Source organism: Enhydra lutris, unplaced genomic scaffold (genome assembly GCF_002288905.1).
Source record: "Enhydra lutris kenyoni isolate GAN:26980312 unplaced genomic scaffold, ASM228890v2 scaffoldscaffold22, whole genome shotgun sequence".
Taxonomy (NCBI): Eukaryota; Metazoa; Chordata; class Mammalia; order Carnivora; family Mustelidae; genus Enhydra; species Enhydra lutris.
The window spans coordinates 26,436,059-26,458,756 of record NW_019154106.1 but is presented as its reverse complement, the minus strand read 5'-3'; the positions used below and the strand labels follow the sequence as shown (position 1 = coordinate 26,458,756).

The window sequence follows — 22,698 nt, the reverse complement described above, 5'->3', positions numbered from 1 at the left end:
AATCCCAAAAGTATCTTTCTTATAAAGCTATTTTCCTTACTAAAAGAACGAGAGACAGCAACTAGGAAATTACTTCTAAATTGGGATTATAGATTCAGAGATCTTTTTTTTTTTAAATCGAAGTCTGAATTATGCCTTTGCATAAGATGGGTACATTAGAAGCCGCCCAATTCACTCGGAGGTTTCATTTCTTAGCACGTGGATGTTGTTTTATGTGTAACACACTCTGTTCTTTGCAAACGGGGAGTAATGATGTCCTTTCTTTCTTTTTGGTCTGGAATTACCTTTTCCTAGAAACCATAAATTCAGGAACAGAACACTGTGGGCTTTTTTCCTCTGAGATTTCAATTTCTAATATTATTCTTCACCTAAGAAAGCTATTCCCTAATTTTATCTACTACTTTTTTTTTCTTTGTTGACAACACTCTCCCTCAGACCCAGTCCACAAGCATCTGCATAAACACTCAGCGAATCAGAATACAAATGGGAAGTGAGCCCTAAAAAACTCAGCCATTGAGACCGTCTTCTTAAAATGTGGGGCCTCCTCTCCACATCCGGGCAGAGCCTGCCAGGGAGAGCAAGCTCTCCTGCCAAGAAAAGCAAAGAGAAACCACAAATTGCTACCAAACCACTCCAAAATGTTCTCGTCTTTCCAACAGCCCTGAAAAGATAAACTTCCCCAAGCCCTAGGGATCCAAACTATTTCACTCAAAATTTTCACAGGATGCTAAAGAAGGAGAAAAATACAAGGCAGGCAGGAGAGAAATCCCAAATCGAAGTGTCTCCCTTCTTTGCGTCTTGCAACAGCCGTCAGCCGACTTTTATCTCCCCTCCATTTACGATCATTCTCTGTTAGAACAATATGTGATTGTGTCAGAGCAATGACACTCAAGGTCTTCTTGTCCAGGTTAGAAGGGCAGTGGAAAAACCCCAAGTCAAAGCCAAAGGCTACACTTGATGGGTTGATGACCTCACTAATAATTGCTAGTGCACATGTAGGAATTCACAGGGTTTGACACACATGGGGCATCCTGGCCGTGCCCACTCGCCTCGTCCCCCAAGTCCTTCAGGTGGCCAGGGACCATGGGACTCCACCTCCAGCTTCACACTGTACCATCCTCCTCCTCAGGCTTTCTGATCTGCAGCCTTCCTGGTTTCTAGAATTGCCTCAAACCTGCCAGGAAGCCTGCTTCACAACACCTCTGCACATGCTCTTCTCCCTATCTGAAATGCTCTTCTCTATGGCCCCCCCTCCAACTGGTAGTTAACCCAGGGAGGCAAGTTTTGGCCCCACCCTCCAGATTAGATCAGCATCCCCTTGCCATATGGTCTTACGGCACCCCCTATTCTCCTTTCTAGTCCTTTCCATGATTTCTCATTTCTGGAGTCACACGACTGAGGGCAAACACTGAGCCTGTTTTGTCTGCCTTTAGCATCTCAGTCCTTCACACATAGTAAGCACTCTACTAGTTTTTGCATTTGAACGAATAACAGGCAGGTGGAAAATCAATGAACTTTTTTATTTTTTATTGAATTTTTTATTGAATTCAGGTTGGAAGAGATTTTATCGACTAAAATTCTGATATAGGATGTAAATGTGGAAGGCCCATTAAGTTGAGTAGGTGATGAATTTGACAACGTGAAAATTCTGAAATCCCAAAGAACCGTAAAGATTCCTACCCATCCAGTGGAGCCCGGTCCCTTTTAATAAATCCAGCCCCTCTGTCCCACTCTGTCCCAACACACACACATACACACATGCAGATGGGAAAATTAAAAAAAACAAAAAAAAAAAAAAACAAAAAAAAAAACACCATAAGCTCCAGCATTTTGTCTCAGAAATGTATCCAGATACATCCCACTTACACAATCCCATCCACCCTTGTTCTCAACCTTTTCGGTTCTTCTAACCCACGGCCCCGTTTATTTTTGCCCACCCTTTCCTGCGATCAACCCCACTCCGAAGATTATCAAACTTATTTCCACATGCTGGGATTCTAAGACTTCTCTTCTCCTCTCGGACCCTTGTACATTTTTTCCGGATGGGTTCCTAGATCTCCAATCTCCTGCTCGCGAAGAACAACAAAACGACGACCATAACATCGGCCAACGTTGACAGAGTGCAATGGGTCGGACACTATCTTACATGCTGAATGCACGGATACATCATCCTCATATCTTGTCACTCCCCTTTACAGATGAGGCGACTGCAGGAGACAGATGGAGCATCATGCTCAAGGTCATAGCGTGCAACTTGTCAGAACTGGAATTAGACCTCAGCCTGCGTCTTCTAACCACTGCCTCTGTCCATACATCCAGCCGGATGGGACTTTCTAGGATTCCACTTCTACCCTTTCCCTCCTGGAGATATGACCGTGAGCTTGATATTTGCCAATGGGCAATAAGAAGCCCAATTATTAAACACTAGCATTTGAGATCCACCACCAATGGACTTCACCTTGACTGCCCTTACCTTGGCTGGCCAACCTCACCCTTCTTTGTAATAAAGGGCTCGTGTTGGGAAATAATTGGCCCTTCTCCAGGCCATCCTTCTCCATGGTTAAACTTATGTACTTGCCAAGTTCTTTCTGTACTTAGAACATCCTACTTCCTTCCCATCCACCACTCCAAAGACTCAGCTGAGGGGCTGAGAACCCTGTGAATGACAGGGTAACTGGAAATGCTAGCCAGCATGGATTGCCCCTTGGTCTCAGTCCCCATGGGAGTTTATGTGAGAGGATATAGTGTGAGCCGACCAGTCAGTTCACTTGATGTGTAAGCCTGGCCGCTCCTAAGGAAGGTAAGAGTCTTGCCCAAGTCATACAGACTTTACTTACATTTTATATATCATATAAATGTCATCATATGATATACAAAATTTAAGATCTATAGGATTTAGGCAAGACTCCTTCTTTTATACGTAGAAGTATATATGTGAGTATATACTTTTTTTTTCCAATGATCTCCATCCAAAGACCGCCAGAAGCACACCAACAGTTAAGCAAGTCAGACTTAACTGCTCTTTGACATACAAGAGAATGTATATATCACGGGGAACTCTGGGGTGTATCACCAGAATAGTGTCAGAAGGAATGTGTAGGATTTGAGCTTCTCTTAGGTGATTTGGGGAATGTTTCAAGGAAGTAGGGTTTTGTTCTCAATTGGGTCCTATCAGTAAGCGGACACAATTCTGGAACGGCTACCGCAATAAACCTTATCCAAAAGGAAGGAAGACCAGCTGAAGGCTAAAACTGTAATTGGCAGAAGCAGTGGTCATACGTATTAACTGGAGGGAATACTTGGTATTCCAGGGGTTTGTATGGTGACCTTCCTTTTGTCTGTCCGTAGACAAGATGATGTGGTCTTGCTGGTGTCTTGATCATCACAATCACAGATGATCTTGATGGCTATTGGCGTTTTGTGAAATTAGTGACCTTCAACAGAAAAGCGCCACAGCCTAGCTGCAAGTACCAGGCCAGCTCCTCAAGGCCTCGCCAATAGAACATTCCATGTTGGAGGCTGCATGTGCATAAAAGACAATAGAACAACTGTAAAAGGAATTAGAACCAAACTATTCTGGATGAAGCAGGAGTCCTTTCAGGCTCCCTGCAGATGCATTCTGAGTTGACAAACATTTGCCTAGCAGGCATATTCCACGACTGGCGATGGCTTTTGTTCTAGGTCAACTTAGAGGAAGCTGGAACTATGCAGAATTCCCTTCCTTGTGTGATTGCTGGGAGGGCTGGAACCAGAGAAACTTACGTGATATTTGAAGAGGGGAGTGGAGCAGCTACCTCCACACTCTGAAAGGTGGTAGCATACGAGTAACTGGGACAGTTCGTATACATTGTCACTGATCCCCCAGCATGCCTTGCTGGGGAGGGACAGCACCCAGGCCGGCAGCTCCTCTAGCACGTGCTAGAAATCCTCTTCCATCTTCTCCAAGTGTCCTGAAGCAGGTGTGTGTACAGCTACATGCAAGGGGTGCCAGCTTCTCCTGAAGGTCATTGAGATGGGGGACAGCAAGGGAACACATGGTCTCAGCTTGTCCTTGCTTTGTCAACTTCCCATCCAGCTTTCTGGCCCTATTAACTTAGCTTCAACACCACATGCAAAGGCAACAGCCTCCCAAAGACTTGCTCACCACTGCCCACAGCTGTATATGGTTGGGAATTGATGGTCCAGGTGGGGGATCAGGAATCATAGACACCAGCTCTAAGCCACATGCCCTGCTCAGCGCTTTACGTGACACCTCACTGGATCATCCCAGTTATCACAAAAAAACAGGTTTTATTATGTCGGCCTAACAGTTGGTGAAAATCAGGTAGTGATGTTAGGTCACTCACCCAAGGTCATTCAGAAAAGGAATTGAAAAGCAGAAACTTAGGAGCGCCTGGGTGGCTCAGTGGGTTAAGCATCTGCCTTTGGCTCAGATCATCATCTGAGGTTCCCGGGATCGAGTCCTGCATAGGGCTCCCAGCTCAGCAGGGAGTCTGCTTCTCCCTCTGCCTCTGCCCATCCCCCTGCTTGTGCGCTCTCTCTCTCTCTCAAAATAAATAAATAAAATCTTTAAAAAGAAAAAAAAATCTTAATTCAGTTCTTTTTGCTCCAACTTCTGCTATGCCTCTCAAGATTCAAGTTTTCTAGGCTTAGAGAAAAGAAGGAAAAAACCTTTGAGCAATCTAGTCAAACCCAGTATTTGTTGAACCCAATACTCCAGCCCCAGTTAAGGCCTCAGATGACTAAAACCCCATGCCAACCTCAGCTCCCTAATTCCTGGTCCACTGAATCTGGGAGAAAATAAATACTGCCTGTTCTAACCCACGAGCATTAGGTGTTTGTTACTCAGAAGTCAGTAACTAGTACATTGCTCTAAGATTAAGCCATGAGACAGGAGGTGGGTACAGACTATGGAAAGCCCCAAGAAAGCCTGACAGAAACATAAAGTACCAGAAACTGTCTCCTGCCTGTGGGGACTAAGTAAAGACACAGAGATGGCAAAGCAGGTTGGAAGACAAATGTGTCCTAACCTCCTGTGTTGGGGTTAAAGACCAGAGGTCAAAATGTTCTCTAATATGTTGAGAAGGAGTAGTGTTCCTGCTTAGGCGTATAGGAGGTGAATGTCTTCCAAGGTTCCCTGTCCCAGCCCTGGGCTCTCAGCCCTCATGAAGGGCAGATAAGACCGAGTTGTTCCCGCGAAGCCCCAGAGGGAGGAGAGGGAGGTCACCAAGAATCTGGCTGGGTGGCTGCCGGAGAAGGCTCTCCCTGGGGCAGTGAGACACAAACCAGGGTCAAAGGGTGTCACCCCCACTTCTCAGGAGTGCCAGTGTCAGCCAGGGGTGAGGAGGAGCCACACCAGAGGGAGGACTGCTGGGCTCCAGGGAAGCGGAGAGAACACAGTGCAAATGTCAGTGGTTGCAGCCACAGTGCCCGAGGTCAGTGTCAGCAGAATGGCCAGGAATCGGAAAGACCCACCACACACGCCCAAGAAGCCAGCAGGCCCTCGGGAATCCTATTGTGTTCCTGTGCTTGAAGTCCCCCAGCCTCCGCAGCACCATCTGGGGGGCAGGAGACTGGCCAAGAGAGCAGAGAAGAAAGGATAAAAAAGTGAGTCTCCCCCCTGCCCCCCTGACCCCCAAAGTGAATGTTCCTGAACAGATCACTTCGGGGTCTGGATTGAATTCATTTTTTTCCCTCCACTATCCAGGGGGAGCCAGATGGGGCTTGAAAGGAAAATCCCATCAGTTACAGAAACCCGGGAAGCTTCCATTCCTTGGCATATCTCAATCTAGTGTGAGTAAGGAGGTGGTGACGATTCAGATGCCGTGAAAACATGTCATCAAGATTGACAGAGGTTCAAAGCTGAGTTGTGTGTTAGATTGAGAACATGAGAACCAGAGGGGACACTGGCAATCCTCTAATCCTTGGGTATTTTCCTCTGTTTGTGCCTTATCGGATGGCCTCCCTTGTCGCTCCTCCTCCAGCCCATAACCCAGCACAATCAGGGGCTGGTATTGAAAAGACAGCATCAGTTTTGCCATATGCCTGTTTGGAAACGACAACTTGATCTATTCTAAAGGGCTGTCACCAAGCCACTGCCCTGAGAAGCAGCATGTACGAATCAGAACAGCCCATTTGTTCTGTAGGTCAGAAGCCAACCCTCATTTTATTAAAATATATACAGGGGATTGACAAAGAGAAGGACCACGCTTTACTGCAGCAATGTACACAGAAGCCAAGGCCGCATCCGAGCTCTGGTGTCCTGGGTGGTCCCACAGGCGGCTCCTTGGAATGTGGTCAGGCTAGAGTCTTGGAAGAGACCTCATGAATCTCAGACTTCTTGGCCACGCCTCTTGACCAGAGCTGGCCATGACATCGACACCACGGGAGGGAAGGCGGGCAAGGTCACGGAGCTGGTGGAAGGGGGACCACTGCTTTGCTATTTGCATAGTCTCTTTGGAGGGAACTCAGTTCTTGCTAGCAGCCCTGCTATCTTCTGAATGGTCTCAGCAGCCAAGGTCACAGTGGCCTCCCAGAAGGTGAGCTCTGCTCCCTCTCCACTGAGTTTCAATCCTGAAGTCAGAAGCCCTGGCCCAGCCAAGTTCACGGGCAGAGTCAAGCTTCAGGCCTACACTGCCTCGTGCCACACACGTCTGGATGGGACGGACGCCCAAACAGCGTCTCCACGGGCCCGAGGCTCACTTCATGTTTCTCTCGATCCAGTCTTTAAAAGGCAGGACCTTGCTGAAGGCCGTGTACAGGCTGTGGCCGCAGTCCCTGTCATAGCTCCAGCTGACCAGCCCCACCAGATGCCAGCGTGGCTCGAGAGACGCCCGTCCGGGGAAGGCCACAGCAGCGATGCCTCCCGTCTCTGCTGTGCAGATATCAGAGGGGGCGGCGGGATCCCGGGTGGCACAGAACATGTTGTCCGTGATGCTCACGGGGATGCCGTGTTCTTCGTGCTGCTCCTCACACAACAGCGGGTCCACGACCCTGACCCCCCCTGAGCGCAGCGTGTCGTTCTTGAAGCCGGGGCTTCTTGCGTCTGCCAGCACGTTCCAGCCGGCCACGGTGATGCGGGTCTCCTGGAAGGAGGCGCTCAGGTCCCGCGGGGCCGCCAGGCAGATGGGCTGGACGCGGGTGCTGACGCGAGCCTTGTCCAGGAGCTTCAGGATGGCGATGTCCGTGTCCAGCAGGATGGGGTCGTAGTTGGGATGCAGGATGACTGCGGAAATCTACAAATGCAAGAGATGGTCGGCAGAGGTGAGCACCCCACCACACAGGGAGTCAGAGGCAAGCCCCGGGGCTAAATTACCGGGGCAAAGTGTCTTGGGGACAGCTACAAAGATTTGGAGAGACTTTGCTTCAGGGATCATCGAAAACAACGGCTTTATTTGGGGGGTTGTGGAGTGAAATGCCCACTGCCGCCTGGCAGGTGGTGTTAACTGAGTGGGGTGGCAGATGGGGCTGCCGAGAACAGGGGTGCCTACCCCATCCGAAGTGGGTAGTGGCCACTGGGCTCCGCTGGCCACTGCCAGGCCAAGAGGGGGCTGACTTTCTGACTTTCTCAAAAAAGAGATTCCAGATCTTCATCTGAACCTCCTGATTTTTAAATGTTGGCAAATAACTGGTTAAAAAAAAAATGTGTGCTAGCATTATGCAAACACAAACCCCTAAAAGACTACCAGGTTGCAACCTCTGGCTCCGGGTAAACAAAGCCACACCCAGAATGTTCCACAAGACTTTTCCACAGGCTTTGCTGATTGTCCCAACCCTTGCTGATCATTGTCTTTGATGGGGGCCTCTAGGAGCTCACATGTGTGATACAGTCTAACATTTTTACGCGCAGGTTCTAGTACTTCAAGTATATTTGGGTACATTTCCTCAGGGCTTCCTCTTGTGTCAAACTAATCACACTATGCTGGTCTCTTCACTGGCCTGTGGACTCTTCAGGGCAAAGACAGTGCCTTTTTCCATGCCTTACTCAGTTTTGTATCCATTCCTGTGAATGGCATTCTGTGAGAGCTCAACAATGAGCAGAGAGATGGACAGATGGGTGGACAGAGAGAAAGGAGGGTGGGTAAGTGGACGGAAGAGAGAGGGGGAGGGAGATAGGCAGAGAAGACAGAGGAATATTAAAGATCGATTAGGAGTATCTTGGATAAAACCTTTCTAAGTCCTCGAAGCCTATCTTGTACAATGCCCTAAACATAATAGGAGATTAACTTCTGATGACCACAGTGATAGATGATATTGTTATAATCTTATTTTGAAAACAAAAGGAAAAAAAGACTCCGTAGTCTTTCTAGATGTGCCTTTCTAGTATGTATGTGAAATACTGGGCGCCTGCTCCCTGCCAGGCTCTGGGCTGGGTGCTAATGTGCCAAGGCGTCAGGACGGACGCAGCCACTGTCCACCGCCCCCACCGCCACTGACACCCCACCCCCCGCCCCCCAGAGTTTGCTGAGCCAACACCTGGTTTCCAGGTTATAGCCCTCTCTTACCCGTAAGTTCTGGATGGTCTTCTCATCTCGGTCATCATCCCGGTAGAATTTCCCCAGGACAACTTTGAGGTCTGCTGTCTTGATCATAGTGACCTTCCCCAGGTCAGTTACGCAGTGGGCAGCCACCACCACAGTGCGCTCATTCACCAGCGCGCCGCTGCAGACCAGGAACCATGTGTCCTTGTGCAGGCTGCCACCGTGTACCCCGCTGGCCCTCCTGTAGATGGCCGCCTGCCATGGCCAGCGCAGTCCCGGGCTCTTGGAAACAGTGACGTTCTCTGTTTTCCCACAGACTGTGGAGAAACACCAGCTCAGTAAGATAAACTCAGACCTTTCCATGCAAAGGGGAATGTGTTGCCCAACCAAGAGAACACAGATTTGGAAAGGTGGGACCATGGGTGTCAAGACCACTATGTAGTAATCAGCCACCTTGACATGGTTGGCTATAAAGTCTGGGGTTAAGATGAAGGCTTGGGATCCTAGGCTCTTTCTATCAATAGGACTTTGGGCAAATTGCCAGAGCTCTTAAAGCCTCAGTCTTCTTGCCTGAAAAATGGGTCTAATAATCACATCTGTCTCATAGGGTTTTTGAGGAGACTGGATGAAGATCTATGCAAACAGACTCAAAATATTATGCCTATCATGATAAACTTGACCACAAAGAATTAAGCCATACTGCTGTCCTTTGACAAAGCGGGTGGGGAAGGTAGAACTTGGTATGTGCAAGACCCTTTTCCAGAGTCCTCCACATACTATTTTACTCATTATCACCATAATCATATGGGTACTTAACACCTCATCGCCTAATCAATAACTGCCTATTGAATACCATGGGATGATAAGCACGAAAACGGGCTCAGACAGGGTATCCAAGACCACCTAAGTAGAAGTCTTCTGATATCGTTAACCCTTCCCCCACTTGGGGCTTCATTATGGTTCTCTCTCTCTGCCACTCCCCTGCATGGGGGCTCTTGCTCTCTCGCTCTCAAATAAATACATAAAATCTTTTAAAAAATAAATAAAAAATAACAATCTACAAGGAGGTATGGCCCCTCCAAAAAAATTCATCGAAGACCTAAAGAGTCCGTTTCTCCTGAGTTAGAAGTTTGTGTCAAGGGAAGGAAGCTCCAGCTGCGGACTATCAGACATAACCAAGCTACGGAATTAGCTGGAGGCCCACTGGCCGAAGAAGCTTAGGACAGATGCCACCCCAGCCCCTGTCCCAGGAGGAGCCCTTACTCACTGGGGACACAGGATGGGGCTCGCCCGCTCCACTTCCCGGTCCTCAGGCACGTCCTGCGGCTGCTGCCCAGGCGGCGGTAGAAAGGTGAGATGCACTCGTACTGGAGCTGGGTGTGCAGATGCTGGAACCCGGGCGGCAGGTCTCCAAAGGGAAGGGTGGGCTTCTTGGTGGGGGCATCCTGCAGTTTCTGCTTGCTGAAGGATGCCGAGTAGAGCTGGTGTAAAGGCGTCTGCCTACATGGGGACCCAGGGCCCAGAGAGAGCAGGGCAAGAGACGGTCACCGTGGCCCTGTAGTGTATGTGCCAAGCCCCACGCAGACATCTGATCATGGCAGAAAAAAATATGGCTATCTCTCCTCTGCGGATCTCTATACCTCCTGCCCCCACGCCCCACTCCCCATCCTAGCCATCTCTCTCTCTCTCTCTCTCTCTCTCTCTCTCTCAGGCGCATGCGCACACACACTTCCCCTCTACCACCGAGTAAATTCTCTCGGACCCCTCCACCTTCATTCCGTGCCTCTATTTCCATTTCTGGCACGCCTCCAGCTGTCTAGGATTTTAACCAGGGAATACTATCCGGCATAAGGGCTGCTGTCCCAGGGTAGGCGATATAGGCGCACAGAGAAAAATTAACTGTGATTTAAACAGGAAAGGAAATTCATCTGAAGCCGGGAGTCTTTTTTTCTCCAGACATTATCATAATGGAGCAATATCATGAATTGACTTGAACTAAACTGTGTGGATACAGTAGCTTGATTTAGCAAGTAGCGTCTGTAATTAGTACACCTCGGAGAGTAGGGCTTTCTCAGAGCGTGCTGATTGGCAGAAATTCAGAGCATTGTGTGTAAATGTGAAAAGGCCTTTCAAATGAGCACTGGAAGCTGAAGCCCCTAGAGACCCCTCCGGGATTCTTGGGGGAGACGTACACCCCTTGGACAGCCTGCGTTCATTTTATATCAGCGCCTAACGACCACTAACTGAGAAGTTAGAATTCCTCTAGGAAACAATGTGTTCATCTCTGTTTAATGAATGGGGAAAGGAAGCCCGGAGGGGGAAGCGGGACTAGAGATGGGCACACAGGAAGCTAAGATGGTCCTCAAGGCAGCACTCAGCAATTAGGATTCACAACCTGGTGTCTCTACTGTGTCGTCTGATGTCATCGTAAGAAATCTATTTGATGAGTCTGTTCAGTGTTTCCCTCAGAGCAAACGTTCCATCCACATTGATTTCATTCAATGAATCTTTAGCTTGTGTTTATAACAAGGTCTGCGGTTCAAGGAGCTTCTGAACTGGCAAACCAGCTAGCTCATCTTTTGGTCCATCTGTTGAAAGACTACACTGCCTTTTGTGGTCCTTGGGTGACCAGGCTGCTGGAGATAGGTATATCTGCATTCCAGCAGCCTGTCTTCCAGAAAGATCCTTAAAACCAAGTTATAGGCTTGCTTTTTCATCCACATGAGCCACCTGGCTCCTTGTCACCTAGCCTCCCATTACAATTGCTTTAAAAATGCCACTTTGGAGAACAGTGTGGAGAGTCCTCAAGAAATTAAAAATAGAGCTTCCCTATGACCCTGCAATTGCACTACTGGGTATTTACCCCAAAGATACAGATGTAGTGAAAAGAAGGGCCATCTGTACCCCAATGTTTATAGCAGCAATGGCCACGGTCGCCAAACTGTGGAAAGAACCAAGATGCCCTTCAATAGACGAATGGATAAGGAAGATGTGGTCCATATACACTATGGAGTATTATGCCTCCATCAGAAAGGATGAATACCCAACTTTTGTAGCAACATGGACGGGACTGGAAGAGATTATGCTGAGTGAAATAAGTCAAGCAGAGAGAGTCAATTATCATACGGTTTCACTTATTTGTGGAGCATAACAAATAGCATGGAGGACAAGGGGAGTTAGAGAGGAGAAGGGAGTTGAGGGAAATTGGAAGGGGAGGTGAACCATGGGAGACTATGGACTCTGAAAAACAATCTGAGGGGTTTGAAGGGGCGGGGGGTGGGAGGTTGGGGGAACCAGGTGGTAGGTACTAGAGAGGGCACGGACTGCATGGAGCACTGGGTGTGGTGCAAAAACAATACTGTTACGCTGAAAATAAATTTTAAAAATTTAAAAAAAAATGCAAAGTGCAGTGGTCTTTTAGTATTCAGGGGCTCCTCTACAAGATGTGTTGTTGGAAAGAACAGTTCATCCCACTTACTGAGGAGTCCACCTCCAAGCAAATTATAAAGATCAGGAAAAGACGGAATTTGTATTCCACTGTCACTGTTCCCAAGGAAATGCCCTGCCTGAAATGGGAAAGACAGAGATAGAAGGAAATATCCAAGGGGAAGGTAAGGGATTGATGAATATCCTGCTTTAGGAGTATTTCAGGTCACTTGGCTGGGGTCGGTTCTAATCACTGGGATTCATTGTGACCATTCCTGAAAGCAAAAGCTGCTACTCACAGCTGTTCACTTGTGAGAGTGTTCTGCTGAAGCCTTTCCATCGGGCTGGGAAGTAGCTTAGTGCCTAAGACCCTGAACACTATGAAGATCCCGGATTCGCATCCTGGATCTACAGTCCGCAATGTGATCTGGGCGAGTTAATGAGTTTCTCCAAGCCTCACTTTATCCATCTGTACTAAAATTGGTAAGAAACCCTACCTCAGAGGTTGCAGGAAAGATTAAACGAGCAAACAGTTGCAAAGCACTAAGAGGAGGAACGGGCATGTAGCAAACACGCAGTAAGCGCTAGCTCGCTCCGCCTGCCGCATCTAATCCCTACAGCAATCCCCAGAGATGGGCGTTATCGGGATTGCCCTTAGTTTTCAAAAGAGGAGACTAAAGGCTTAGCAAGATCAGGAACTTGCCAAAGAATACTAAATACAGTGCTTAAGAGAGCCCAAACCTGGTCTCGAGCCATTATTTGTCAAACCCATTCATTCATTCATTCATTCATTCACTGTTTGGGGTGGTTGTGTTTTTTGGGGGGGGTGACTCCTCTGCAGCAAGCATTGCTCTTGGCCCCAGAACTTGAACATGAACAAAACAGAAAACGTTCCTGCACTTATAACTTTTACACACTTATTTTGGTGGGGTTAGGTGGAGATAGAAATTGAACAACAACAAAAACCCATAGGTAAGACGACAGGTAGGGCTGAGAGCGAATCTGAGACCTAAGGCTCACCAAATACGAGAGCCCAGAAGACAGCTCTGCAGTCAGCATCCGGGTGGGATTACTGTCCTTCTTTTTATTGATTGATTCTCTGAGGTTGATGATGGCTTTGTTTTTTATATGAAGTGTAAAAGGAGAAAACATTAACCGGTACTACAACATTTGGGGGTGGTTCTTGTTTTCCAAAGGACGGTCAGAAAAGGTCTCTCTGCCAGGTAGACACCGAGCAGGGAGCAGACAGAGCAAGGCTTTAAACCTCGGAAACCAGCGGAAACCAGCGGAAAACTTTAAAACCAGCGGAAGTGGGGTCTGGACAGAAGGGCCAAGGCTCTGAAGCAGTGCTGTGGGGGGAAGGGGAGGGGACAAGTTGGGCCGCCTGCAGGGCCAGAGTAGAGGGTGAGGAAGAGAATAGTAGGAGATGAGGTGAAAATAGTTTCTTCCACAAAATGAGGAGAGAAGACATAGAACTGGGCCGATTCTCTGCCCCCCCAGTGGTCCCCACCTCTGTCTTCCCAGGAGGAAGTCTGGGCAGGCATATCTGAGGGCTCTCCTCCCTCATCAGGGGTGGTCATTTGTCTCTAGTTCCTGGGGGCCAGCGACCTGCCTCATCTGGTTGATTACCACCAACATCTTCCTGAGCCAGAGCTGGTTGCACAGGGCAGGAAGGCCATCTCCCTAGAAGCTGCCCTAGTAAACACAGAGCAATTTCAGGAAGACTCAAGTGTTAAAACCCAGTTCCTCAAGGATCATCTTCAGGTCTCGAGTCCCACCAGCCACCTACTTTCCCACGATCCTGTGAACCGTGTCCAGGTTCCAGCAGTTGCTACCTCTTGGCCAAAGGCAGCTGGCTCATCAGCCTCCCTCTAACAACCCTATTCTTTCATGAGCAGTCAGCGCTGAGTGTCCCTAAGAAACCTCAGACTGTCTTTGGCCAAACACAAGTGGGGGAAAGGGGGCGGGAGGGGACACACTCAAGGCGTTCGCCCTGGAGCCAGAGCTCAGGTGTTTTGACCTCACCTTGATTGAACCTGCATGGGAAGAACTCTGCGTCTCACCAGGTCTGAGATCTTTGGTTCTCGGCAGGCTAGAATGAAGGAGACAAGAGGGCATCAGCTTTTGCCATATTAACTGCTCACGTTCATTTGGTTCAGATTCATCCCTGACCGCCCTTTCTGGACACCACCAGAGGTCTCAGAGGGGAGGTATGCCAGCGGGTGTGGAAAGCTCCCTAGCGAAAGAGCTCACTGCCTTTTGTCAAAACTGACACCCCCCTCTGAACAATGCCCATGGGGGACGCACTTCTGAAAAGCCACTCCACCCGGGTGAGGTGAAACCTTGGCTGTGGGACTATCTGTTCCCACAAATGGCATTGGTGAACTTGATGGAAGGGATGGAAGGTGGAGTCACAGTAAAAAATGAAGGTTCTAAAATAGAGCCCAACACAGGGAACTACAAGGCTCTCATTTAAGACCAGATGGCAGCGTCATCTTGGGTAGTCTTGGGTAGCTGATTCCTCTAGTTCCTTCCTCTGAAATCGAGGCTCCTAATGATCATTTGAGGGCACCTCAAAGCCCAGGCTTAATTTTGCTGAAGTGTCTCTTTCTTCACTTTCCCAATCAAGCGGCCAACATTCGTCTAATTAGCAAACTAGAGAACTTTGGTTGTTATTAATTTGTAAGAGAAGAGTTGACAAAAATCTCCAAGGACATATGAAACACCGTTTCCATACTTAATGAAATCAAGAATCGGAGTCTGTGTTGGTGAGGAGGAAGGTCGCTTCTGGCTAAAGTCTAAAGTGATTTATTCCTTTCACAAACCTTCCTCTTTCTTTTCTTTTCCCATGACTTGGGTTGTTGACAAACACCCAGAAGGGAAAGTGGAGGATTAAGGCAATTATCTGGATAATCTAGGCCAAGGACATGCTTTTCTTCCTAGGAAACAGCCAGATACTTGTGACCTGCCCCCAAAATACAGGGGCTGTTGACCTGGTTCAGTAAGAAACTATGCATCCCCACCGCCAAGGGGTAAGTTTGAAGGTTCTCTATACAACGTTCCATGTTTTCTGGTCCCAAACCAACCTTTTCAATCTACTTCCCGGAATCCCTGTTGGCCCTACTTTGAGTTTACCATGATCCTTTCACTTCTGCCTATACCTTTTATTTTCCTTTGTCTTCTGTGACAGGAACATAGTCCCAGCTGCTCTGCACCTCTTGTGAATGCTTCCCCACCTCCCAGATTGGCTTGGCCCCCACAGGCCGCATACAACTGTCCCTATTTCAAGCAATAGTGATCATCTCTTTCTCTCAACACACACTGCTCATTCATTTCCTCTAACTCTGCCTTGAATGCTGGAGGTCTTGCCATCTTAGTAAGATGTTTTTCTTTATGTTAACATCTTAAACCTCCCACCACGCAGGCTGGCAGGGATAGTGTGCCTGTTTTGTTCTTTTATTTCCTGCGCCAACTTCCTATTTCATAGAGAGTGGATAAATGTAGCTATATTGGACCCCACTGATGGCCTCGATTTTGACCTTGGGTTTACGTAGATAAAACCCAGCCCTGTCATCTTTTCTAAACTGCTCTGATAATTTTCTAACTCTTCTTGATCACAGCGAGAAGCTGTGATTAGGAGAAGCAGGTCTTCTGGAGGTCCAAAAGAGAAGCATATGTTTTCAGGGATGGCTTTCCACTTGGAGTCATAGATGGTTCCAGTGAGAACCTAAGAGGGAATGGCATTTTTTTCAGGGGCTCACACACATGTAGGGAGCTTCCAAGAGGTCCAACAACTCCATCTATGTCACAAATACTCGTTCGTTACCTTTTATGCAGATGGGCTGTTTCCCCGACCACTCTCCATTCTGCTGGCAAGTTCTCTTCTCATTGCCACTAAGAACGTACGAGTTATTACAAAAGAAGGACACGACTGTGCCAACTTTGGCATAGCGCCCGTTGATAAGTCCAGGGCCTCCTGTTACCTTCTTGTACCCATTAACTGGACCCCCGGGGTCTGAGCAGTTACTTTCTTCAAGGACTAAAAGAGAAAATAAAAGGGAGAGAAATAAAGAACTATTAAAAGTGTGAAGCATTCCATTTTAGAACCGGATCTTTTCATGTTTCACTGAATTAAAAATGCAGCGATGTGGAGCCTGGCAGCCAAGGTGCCCAGAGGAATCAGCAAGAAAAAACTCGTAACAGAAAATGTATGTGTTAGACATGTCGTCCCCTTGTTTTAACGATCTATTCTTAAATCAAGAAGTATTTCATTCCCCATATAAATAAATTCGACACAACTAACTCTCCTGTGGTCTTGTTCATTTCTTTCTGGAGCTGTGGGAGCTGGGCAGGCCTGGACAGCAGAAACATTGCACCTAGATTTTACAATCAGTACACAGGGATGATCGTTTTCCAGTGTCATTGTATTATCTCCTTCATTCCCTAAAGCTGGGGCAATTAAACTAGAGTCGTCAGTTTCCTATTTGTGTTGTACCCAGAAAGCAGAATTTACTAGAGACAAGGCTGCATAGACGAAATGAATTTAGATTTTATGTTTCATCTTCAGAGACACAAGTGTGCTGAAATGTATAGTTCAAAAATACCAGATGATAGAGGGGCGCCCGTGTGGCTCAGTCGTTAGGCATCTGCCTTCGGCTCAGGTCATGATCCCAGGTCCTGGGATCAGGCCCTGCATCAGGATCCCTGCTCTACAGGAAGCCTGATTCTCCCCCTCCCTCTGCCACTCCCCTGCTTGTGTTCCCTCTCTTGCTGTGTCTCTCTGTCAAATAATAAGTAAAATCTTAAAAGAAAAAAAAAAAAAAAACCAGATGATAGAAATTCAGAGATACCAAGAAGTTCCCCTGATCTCCAAGTACACACACTTTCCCTCTAAATGTTTAACAATATTCATTACAAAGACATTTATTTTTTAAAAGAAAAAAAGATTTATTTGAGAGAGAGACATGAGAGTGCAGGGATGGGCAGGAGAGGGAGAAGTTCAAGCAGACGCCATGCTGAGCATGGAGCCTGATCCAGGGCTCGATCCCATGACCCTGAGATCATGACCTGAGCTGAAATCAAGATTCGGGCGCTTAACCAACTGAGCCACCCAGGTGTCCCCCAAAGGCATTTCTATTCTCTAACTCAGGTTGGACAGTCACACAAAGTAGAAGAGGCAACACCTGCTATTCTGAGCACTGAACAGGATACTAGACAAATCCTGGAAAGATTCCCTCACATAGGGCACCTGGGTGGCTCAGTGGGTTAAGCCTCTGCCTTCAGCTCAGGTCAAGATCCCAGGGTCCTGGGATCGAGCCCCACATCCAGCTCTCTGCTCAGTAGGGAGCCTGCTTCCCCCCGCCCCTCTGCTTGCCTCTCTACCTACTTGTGATCTCTCTCTGTCAAATAAATAAATAAAATCTTTATAAAAAAGATTCCATCGGATAACATATTTTTCTCAAATGGATTATGGCACAATGGTGACTATTACGCCCTAAGGACACAGAGTAGGACCCCGGAGGAATTCAGTCATTAATTACTGCGTTTGGGTACCAATTGCTGTCAGGCTCCCTGGTCTCTTTTTAATCATTTCTTCTAAGATACAGTCTCATCCCTGTGAAACAGTCCCCAAGCAATGTGATCGTGCTTCTGACATGCTTTTCTTCCCATAACTGCCCTGTTACCTTTTAAGCAACGTGTGTGCTTGCCTCCAGGCAAGAAAAGAATCTCCATCCATATAACATTTCTAAAATATTTGAGAACTAAAAATTAGTAAATTTCCCCATGGGCAACTTGGCAAGGTTGTTGATATTAACCAAATTACTGGTTTGTCTACTCTGTGATTGTCCACAGACCATGTGGCCAAGGATTTCAATGATATCCTGTGTGCTTTGGGGCTACTTAATATGAGCAGTTTCCATGGTGGGGGAAAACTCCAGAACCCCATTTTAATTGTAAAAAATGGACTTCACTGAGGGAGTCTTCCAAAATACCAACATGGCCTAGGGAGGGCAATGTACTTTTTGAAATTTCAAGTGTACAGAGAAAGCCCAGTACTCCAGAAAAGTCTCTATGATGTGGGGGCGGGGAAGAGGCAGAGAATGGAGAAAGCATTCCATATTGCTTCAGTGATGGGACTACCTTCTTTTTTGAAAACAGGTTTTATTTATTTATTTTAGAGAGAGAGAGAGAACAAGCACATGAGTGGGAAGAGCAGAGGGAGAGGGATAGAGAGAATCTCAAGCAGACTCCATGCTAAGCATGGAGCCCTACACATCGGGCTCAATCTCATGACCCTGAGATCACAGCCTGTGGCAAAGCCAAGAATCAGTTGCTTAACCGACAGAGCCACCCAGGTGCCCCTGGACTACCTTCTTAGGCAGAGGCTCACTGAATACTGAACACGTAGCCCAGAAACAAGCAGCAGGAGCCCACAGCTGCAACCATCTCAGAAACATGGTGTGTCATACCTGCAAGTTTTAGAAAATGGAATTCACTGCCAACATCAAAACCAGGAGATTGCACATAAAAATCTGTATTACTGGCTTCTGAAAAAATTCAGATCTGGCAACCCTGGGTCTGTATGGCCACATGGCAATAATCAGCTGCCATTGAGAAGTGGCCGTCTGCTGGCCCAGGGGCTGCAGGCTTCCCTTGGCCACAGCCCCTGCCTGCTGCCTGGCCCAGGCAGGGCTAGACTCTGTGGTCAGTTAACCTCACAAAGAGCTATGCTCTGTGCAATGCAAGCCGAGTTCCTCCTCCATTTTGAGTTTTATTTGCCAGAGCTCATGGCTAAGAAAAATTCTGGTGATACTCAAGGCCAGTCCTGAAATACTGAAAGAGAATAAACTACACTCCAGCCACGCTGGCCTCAGCAGAAGGTAAGCAATCCCTTCTACTGTGAGCCTGAGAAATGGGCTTTCCTTCTTTTGGAAGTAAGGACTCTATGGTCCTCCAGGCTCCTGCCCTATGTTTCCTAAGTGCAGAATTCTTGAGGATCCTATTGCTAACTGTGTTTAATATGGGTTTAACCATCAGGAACGCTGGAGAGTTTACAAGACTTTGGAGGTAACAAAGCCTTAGGACAATTCAGGTTATCTGTCTTTCTCCCTGATGAGGCCTTAAAAAGAAACTTAAAGAGAAACTGAGTCAGGATGTATAAACAAGTCTTCCCAAGGCTGGGGAATTCTGCCCTGTTTCTAGAATTCTTAGATGCCTACTCTTTTATAATGAGACATGTCTGAAATGAGGTTACGTGTGTACATTTCATGCAGCACGTCTTTACTTCCAACTCTCAGAGAAGCTATGATTAAACCAACAGTGCACCTTAAACTTAATGAGATCTTAGAATGGAGAACTGTTATTTGATTTTGAGTTATTGCTTCCTAGTGCCGAATGATGCTTCTGAGTTGGGGTCCAATGGAAGGTAAGGCTATGCAGCTGGGGCACCTGGCCGGCTCAGTCACAAGGGCATGGGATTCTGAGCTCGGGATTCTAAATTCTAGCCCCACATTAAGTGTAGAGATTACTTAGAAACAAAATCTTAAAAAAAAAATAAAAAACTATGTGGCTAAAATTTAAGAGAAACACAGGCAAGAGAAAGAGATTTAGGAAGGATTCAGATGCTATCGTTGTCAGACACTACTTGAAAATAAATATGCTGAGCATGCTCAAGGAAATAAAACAGAAAACTGAGAACTTCAGTAGAACACTGGAAACCTTAGAAACTAACCAAAGGAGCAATCTAGAATTGCAACGTGACAATGGCAGAAATGTAAAGCTCAGTGGGTAAGTAGAACGGCAAATCACATACAGCTCATGCATATTAATAGACGGAAACATAACTTACAAGAAAGAATTCAGAATGAAGCCCAAGAGTTTAAAAAGTGGAAAATGTACAGGAATATGTAAGGAAACAGTGAGAAGGTTAATAAAAGCATGTACCTGACATTCCAGGAAAAAGGAATGGAGTAAAACCAGCAGAAAAAGTCCCTCCAACTGATAAAAGACATCCACCTACAGATCCCAAGACAGGGAAATGTGAAGAAAACTGCACAGAGACCTATTACCCAAAACTGCTAAAAGCCAAAATCAGAGAAAAAAATTTTAAGCTGCCAAAGCTGGGAGAAAAATGGACGGGGAGAAACATACTTTGAGATAATTATAGTCATTATCTCCAGCTTGTAACATCAAAATGATTTTTGCCTTTTTATACTTTTTCCCCCTGTTTGATAATCAGAACATGTAACCATAAAATTTTGTTGTTTATTATTTTTTGTGGTCATTCGTTATTTTCAATTTTTAAAGTAGCAGTCAAAATGGTTTGGGTCCTCCCTGCTCAGCCCATAAACCTAGCCTTCAGTCTACTATGCACGGTTTTTGACGTTCCCGTACCCTCCACACTGTGGGCATCTCATTACCATCATCATAGAGTAATCCAACTTCTCTCCAGCTCTGATGGGAATGAGCTCTTTCACTAGACTCTGGGGGACAAAGAACGGCTGCCAGAATCAGAAGACACAGGTTCAAATAATTATTTGGTTCCCAGTGTCCAGAGTAAGTACACAGTAGGTCTTCAATAAATACTTGTTAGTAGATGGAAGGGGTAAAGGGTAAAATGCATTCATTCTGGTTCTGGTTCTCCCATGAAACAGAGCATGGGAAAATTACATAATTCTCCAAACCTTGCTTTTCTGGTCGGTAAAACAGGATAATAACACTCAGCAGGCTGGGCTGGTTTTGAGGAATAATTTACATAACACGTAGTCTCCTTTACCCCTGTTTGCCTTTATTTACAAAGCACCCAACTTCTTTTAAAAATCAATTCCTCGGGGCACCTGGGTGGCTCAGAGGGCTGAGCCTCTCCCTTTGGCTCGGGTCGTGATCTCAGGGTCCTGGGATGGAGCCCCAAGTCGGGCTCTCTGCTCAGCGGGGAGCCTGCTTCCCTCTCTCTCTGCCTGCCTGCCTACTTGTGCTCTCTCTCTCTCTGTCAAATAAATAAAATCTTAAAAAAAAAAAATCAATTCCTTGGAGTGCCTGGGTGGCTCAGTGTTAGGTGTCTGACTCTTCATTTCAGCTCAGGTCATGATCTCCGGATCCTGGGATTGAGCCCTGTGCCGGGTTCATCACTGAGTCGGCTTGAGGATCCTCTTTCCTTCTCCCTCGGCCCGCCTCCCTACCCCAGCTCATACTCTCTCTCTAAAATAAAAATAAATAAGCCTTAAAAAAATCAATTCCCCAAATTCATACACCTTAAAGAAAAACCCACAAGGAAATCTAAAGTGCTATTATTGGGTCTATTTGGATATAAAACAAATAATGAATTCTGGAACACTGAAAAGAAATTAAAAAAAAAAGAAGAAGAAGAAGAAGAGGAGCATTCTCACCAGAAACTAACCATGCTGGCACCCTGATCTCAGACTTTCAGCCTCCAGAACTGTGAGAAAATAAATCTCTATAGTTTAAAAATCAACCAACCAACCAATCAATCAATTAAATAAATCAAATATTCCACTCTATTTTCTGGCCTCTTGGTAATGTCTATGCATGATGGGCTTCCAGACCTGGACTCAGGGTGCTGACTTAGACTTCCGAGTATCAGCCACAGTCTCTGAACACTCATCTCTCTTAATCCTGCAAAATGAAGCCTTAAAATTGTATTCTTGTATCAAACCTCTACCAGGCATCATTCCTCTTCCCTCTCATTTATTTCCCGTACTTGCCAAAGCTGTGCACTCTCCAAGGATGCTTTTAAACAGTATTCTAAGACTTCCTCTGCACATCTCTTTCTCTCCCGTTTTTTTTTTGTTTTTTTGGTTTTTTGGTTTTTTTTAGATTTTATTTATTTATTTGACAGAGATCAAAGGCAGATGGGGGCGGGGGGGGGGAAGCAGGCTCCCCACCAAGCAGAGAGCCCAATGTGGGGCTCGATCCCAGGACCCTGAGATCATGACCTGAGCCGAAGACAGAGGCTTAACCCACTGAGTCACCCAGGCACCCCATCTCTCCCAGTTTAGATGCTGACCTGCTGGGTCCTCAGACCACCTGCATCTCATCAAAGCCTGCTCCCCAGGGTTAGATTTCAAAAACTCTCTATTCCCCCTGTGGGTTCTCTTTTTAGAATCCTTTGTGTCTCCCCATTAAACAGATCCTTGATTCCTTTCTACCTGATTTTTCAAGGGCTTCATGCTTCCTTTCTCCCCAGCAGGATGGATGTTTTCACACAAAGCCAAGTGGGTATGTTAAGGAGCTGCACCCTTGGCCTGAAGGAGAACCCAGCTGCTGCTTTGCTAAGTAAAATATTCCAGGGTTAATAATAATAGCACATTACCCTGGTCCTTTCAGGACCCAGCCCGGGGACATCAACACATTAAGCTTCGCAAGCCTTTACACGCCCTCTCATGAACAGAAATAGTACTTGGGGGGTGCGTTCTTGTTTCCAATAAACATTTAAAAAACGACTCTCTAACTGTCTTCTTTTTTTCTCAAGGTGACGAGATGAGGTGGTTTGCTGTGATGCCACTTTACTGAAAGATATCTGGGGGCTTCGAGACGGCCCTTGTAGTGAAAGCTATTGGTGCCTCATCCATATCCTTTCCCCAGGTCAGCTTCTACACATGAACCTGGCACCTGCCACCTTCGAAGACTGCCCTTGGGCATGGGCACCACCTTGCCTATATGAAGAGCTGAAAGACGCCAAGATGTTCATCCCCTCATACCCATCCCAGGGTTGCCCATAGATGACGACAGGAAGGTGTATAAATAGCTCAACTCCTGTTCCTCACGGCATCGT

The 22,698-nt window shown here is 46.8% G+C and overlaps 1 protein-coding gene across 2 annotated transcripts in view; it reads right to left on the bottom strand.

Moving 5' to 3' along the window:
* Window positions 1-6,307: 6,307 nt before the first annotated feature.
* LOC111149863 (peptidase domain containing associated with muscle regeneration 1) overlaps window positions 6,308-22,698 on the bottom strand; it is a 69,709-nt gene continuing 53,318 nt past the window's right edge. For both annotated transcript variants that reach the window (XM_022507167.1, XM_022507168.1), the window contains 5 exons: window positions 15,733-15,945; window positions 13,932-13,998; window positions 9,748-9,980; window positions 8,505-8,797; window positions 6,308-7,235 (listed from right to left, as the gene is read on the bottom strand). In XM_022507167.1, the coding sequence (XP_022362875.1) occupies window positions 6,699-7,235; window positions 8,505-8,797; window positions 9,748-9,980; window positions 13,932-13,998; window positions 15,733-15,945 (1,343 nt within the window). In that variant the 3' untranslated portion in view covers window positions 6,308-6,698. The remainder of the gene's footprint in view (window positions 7,236-8,504; window positions 8,798-9,747; window positions 9,981-13,931; window positions 13,999-15,732; window positions 15,946-22,698) is intronic.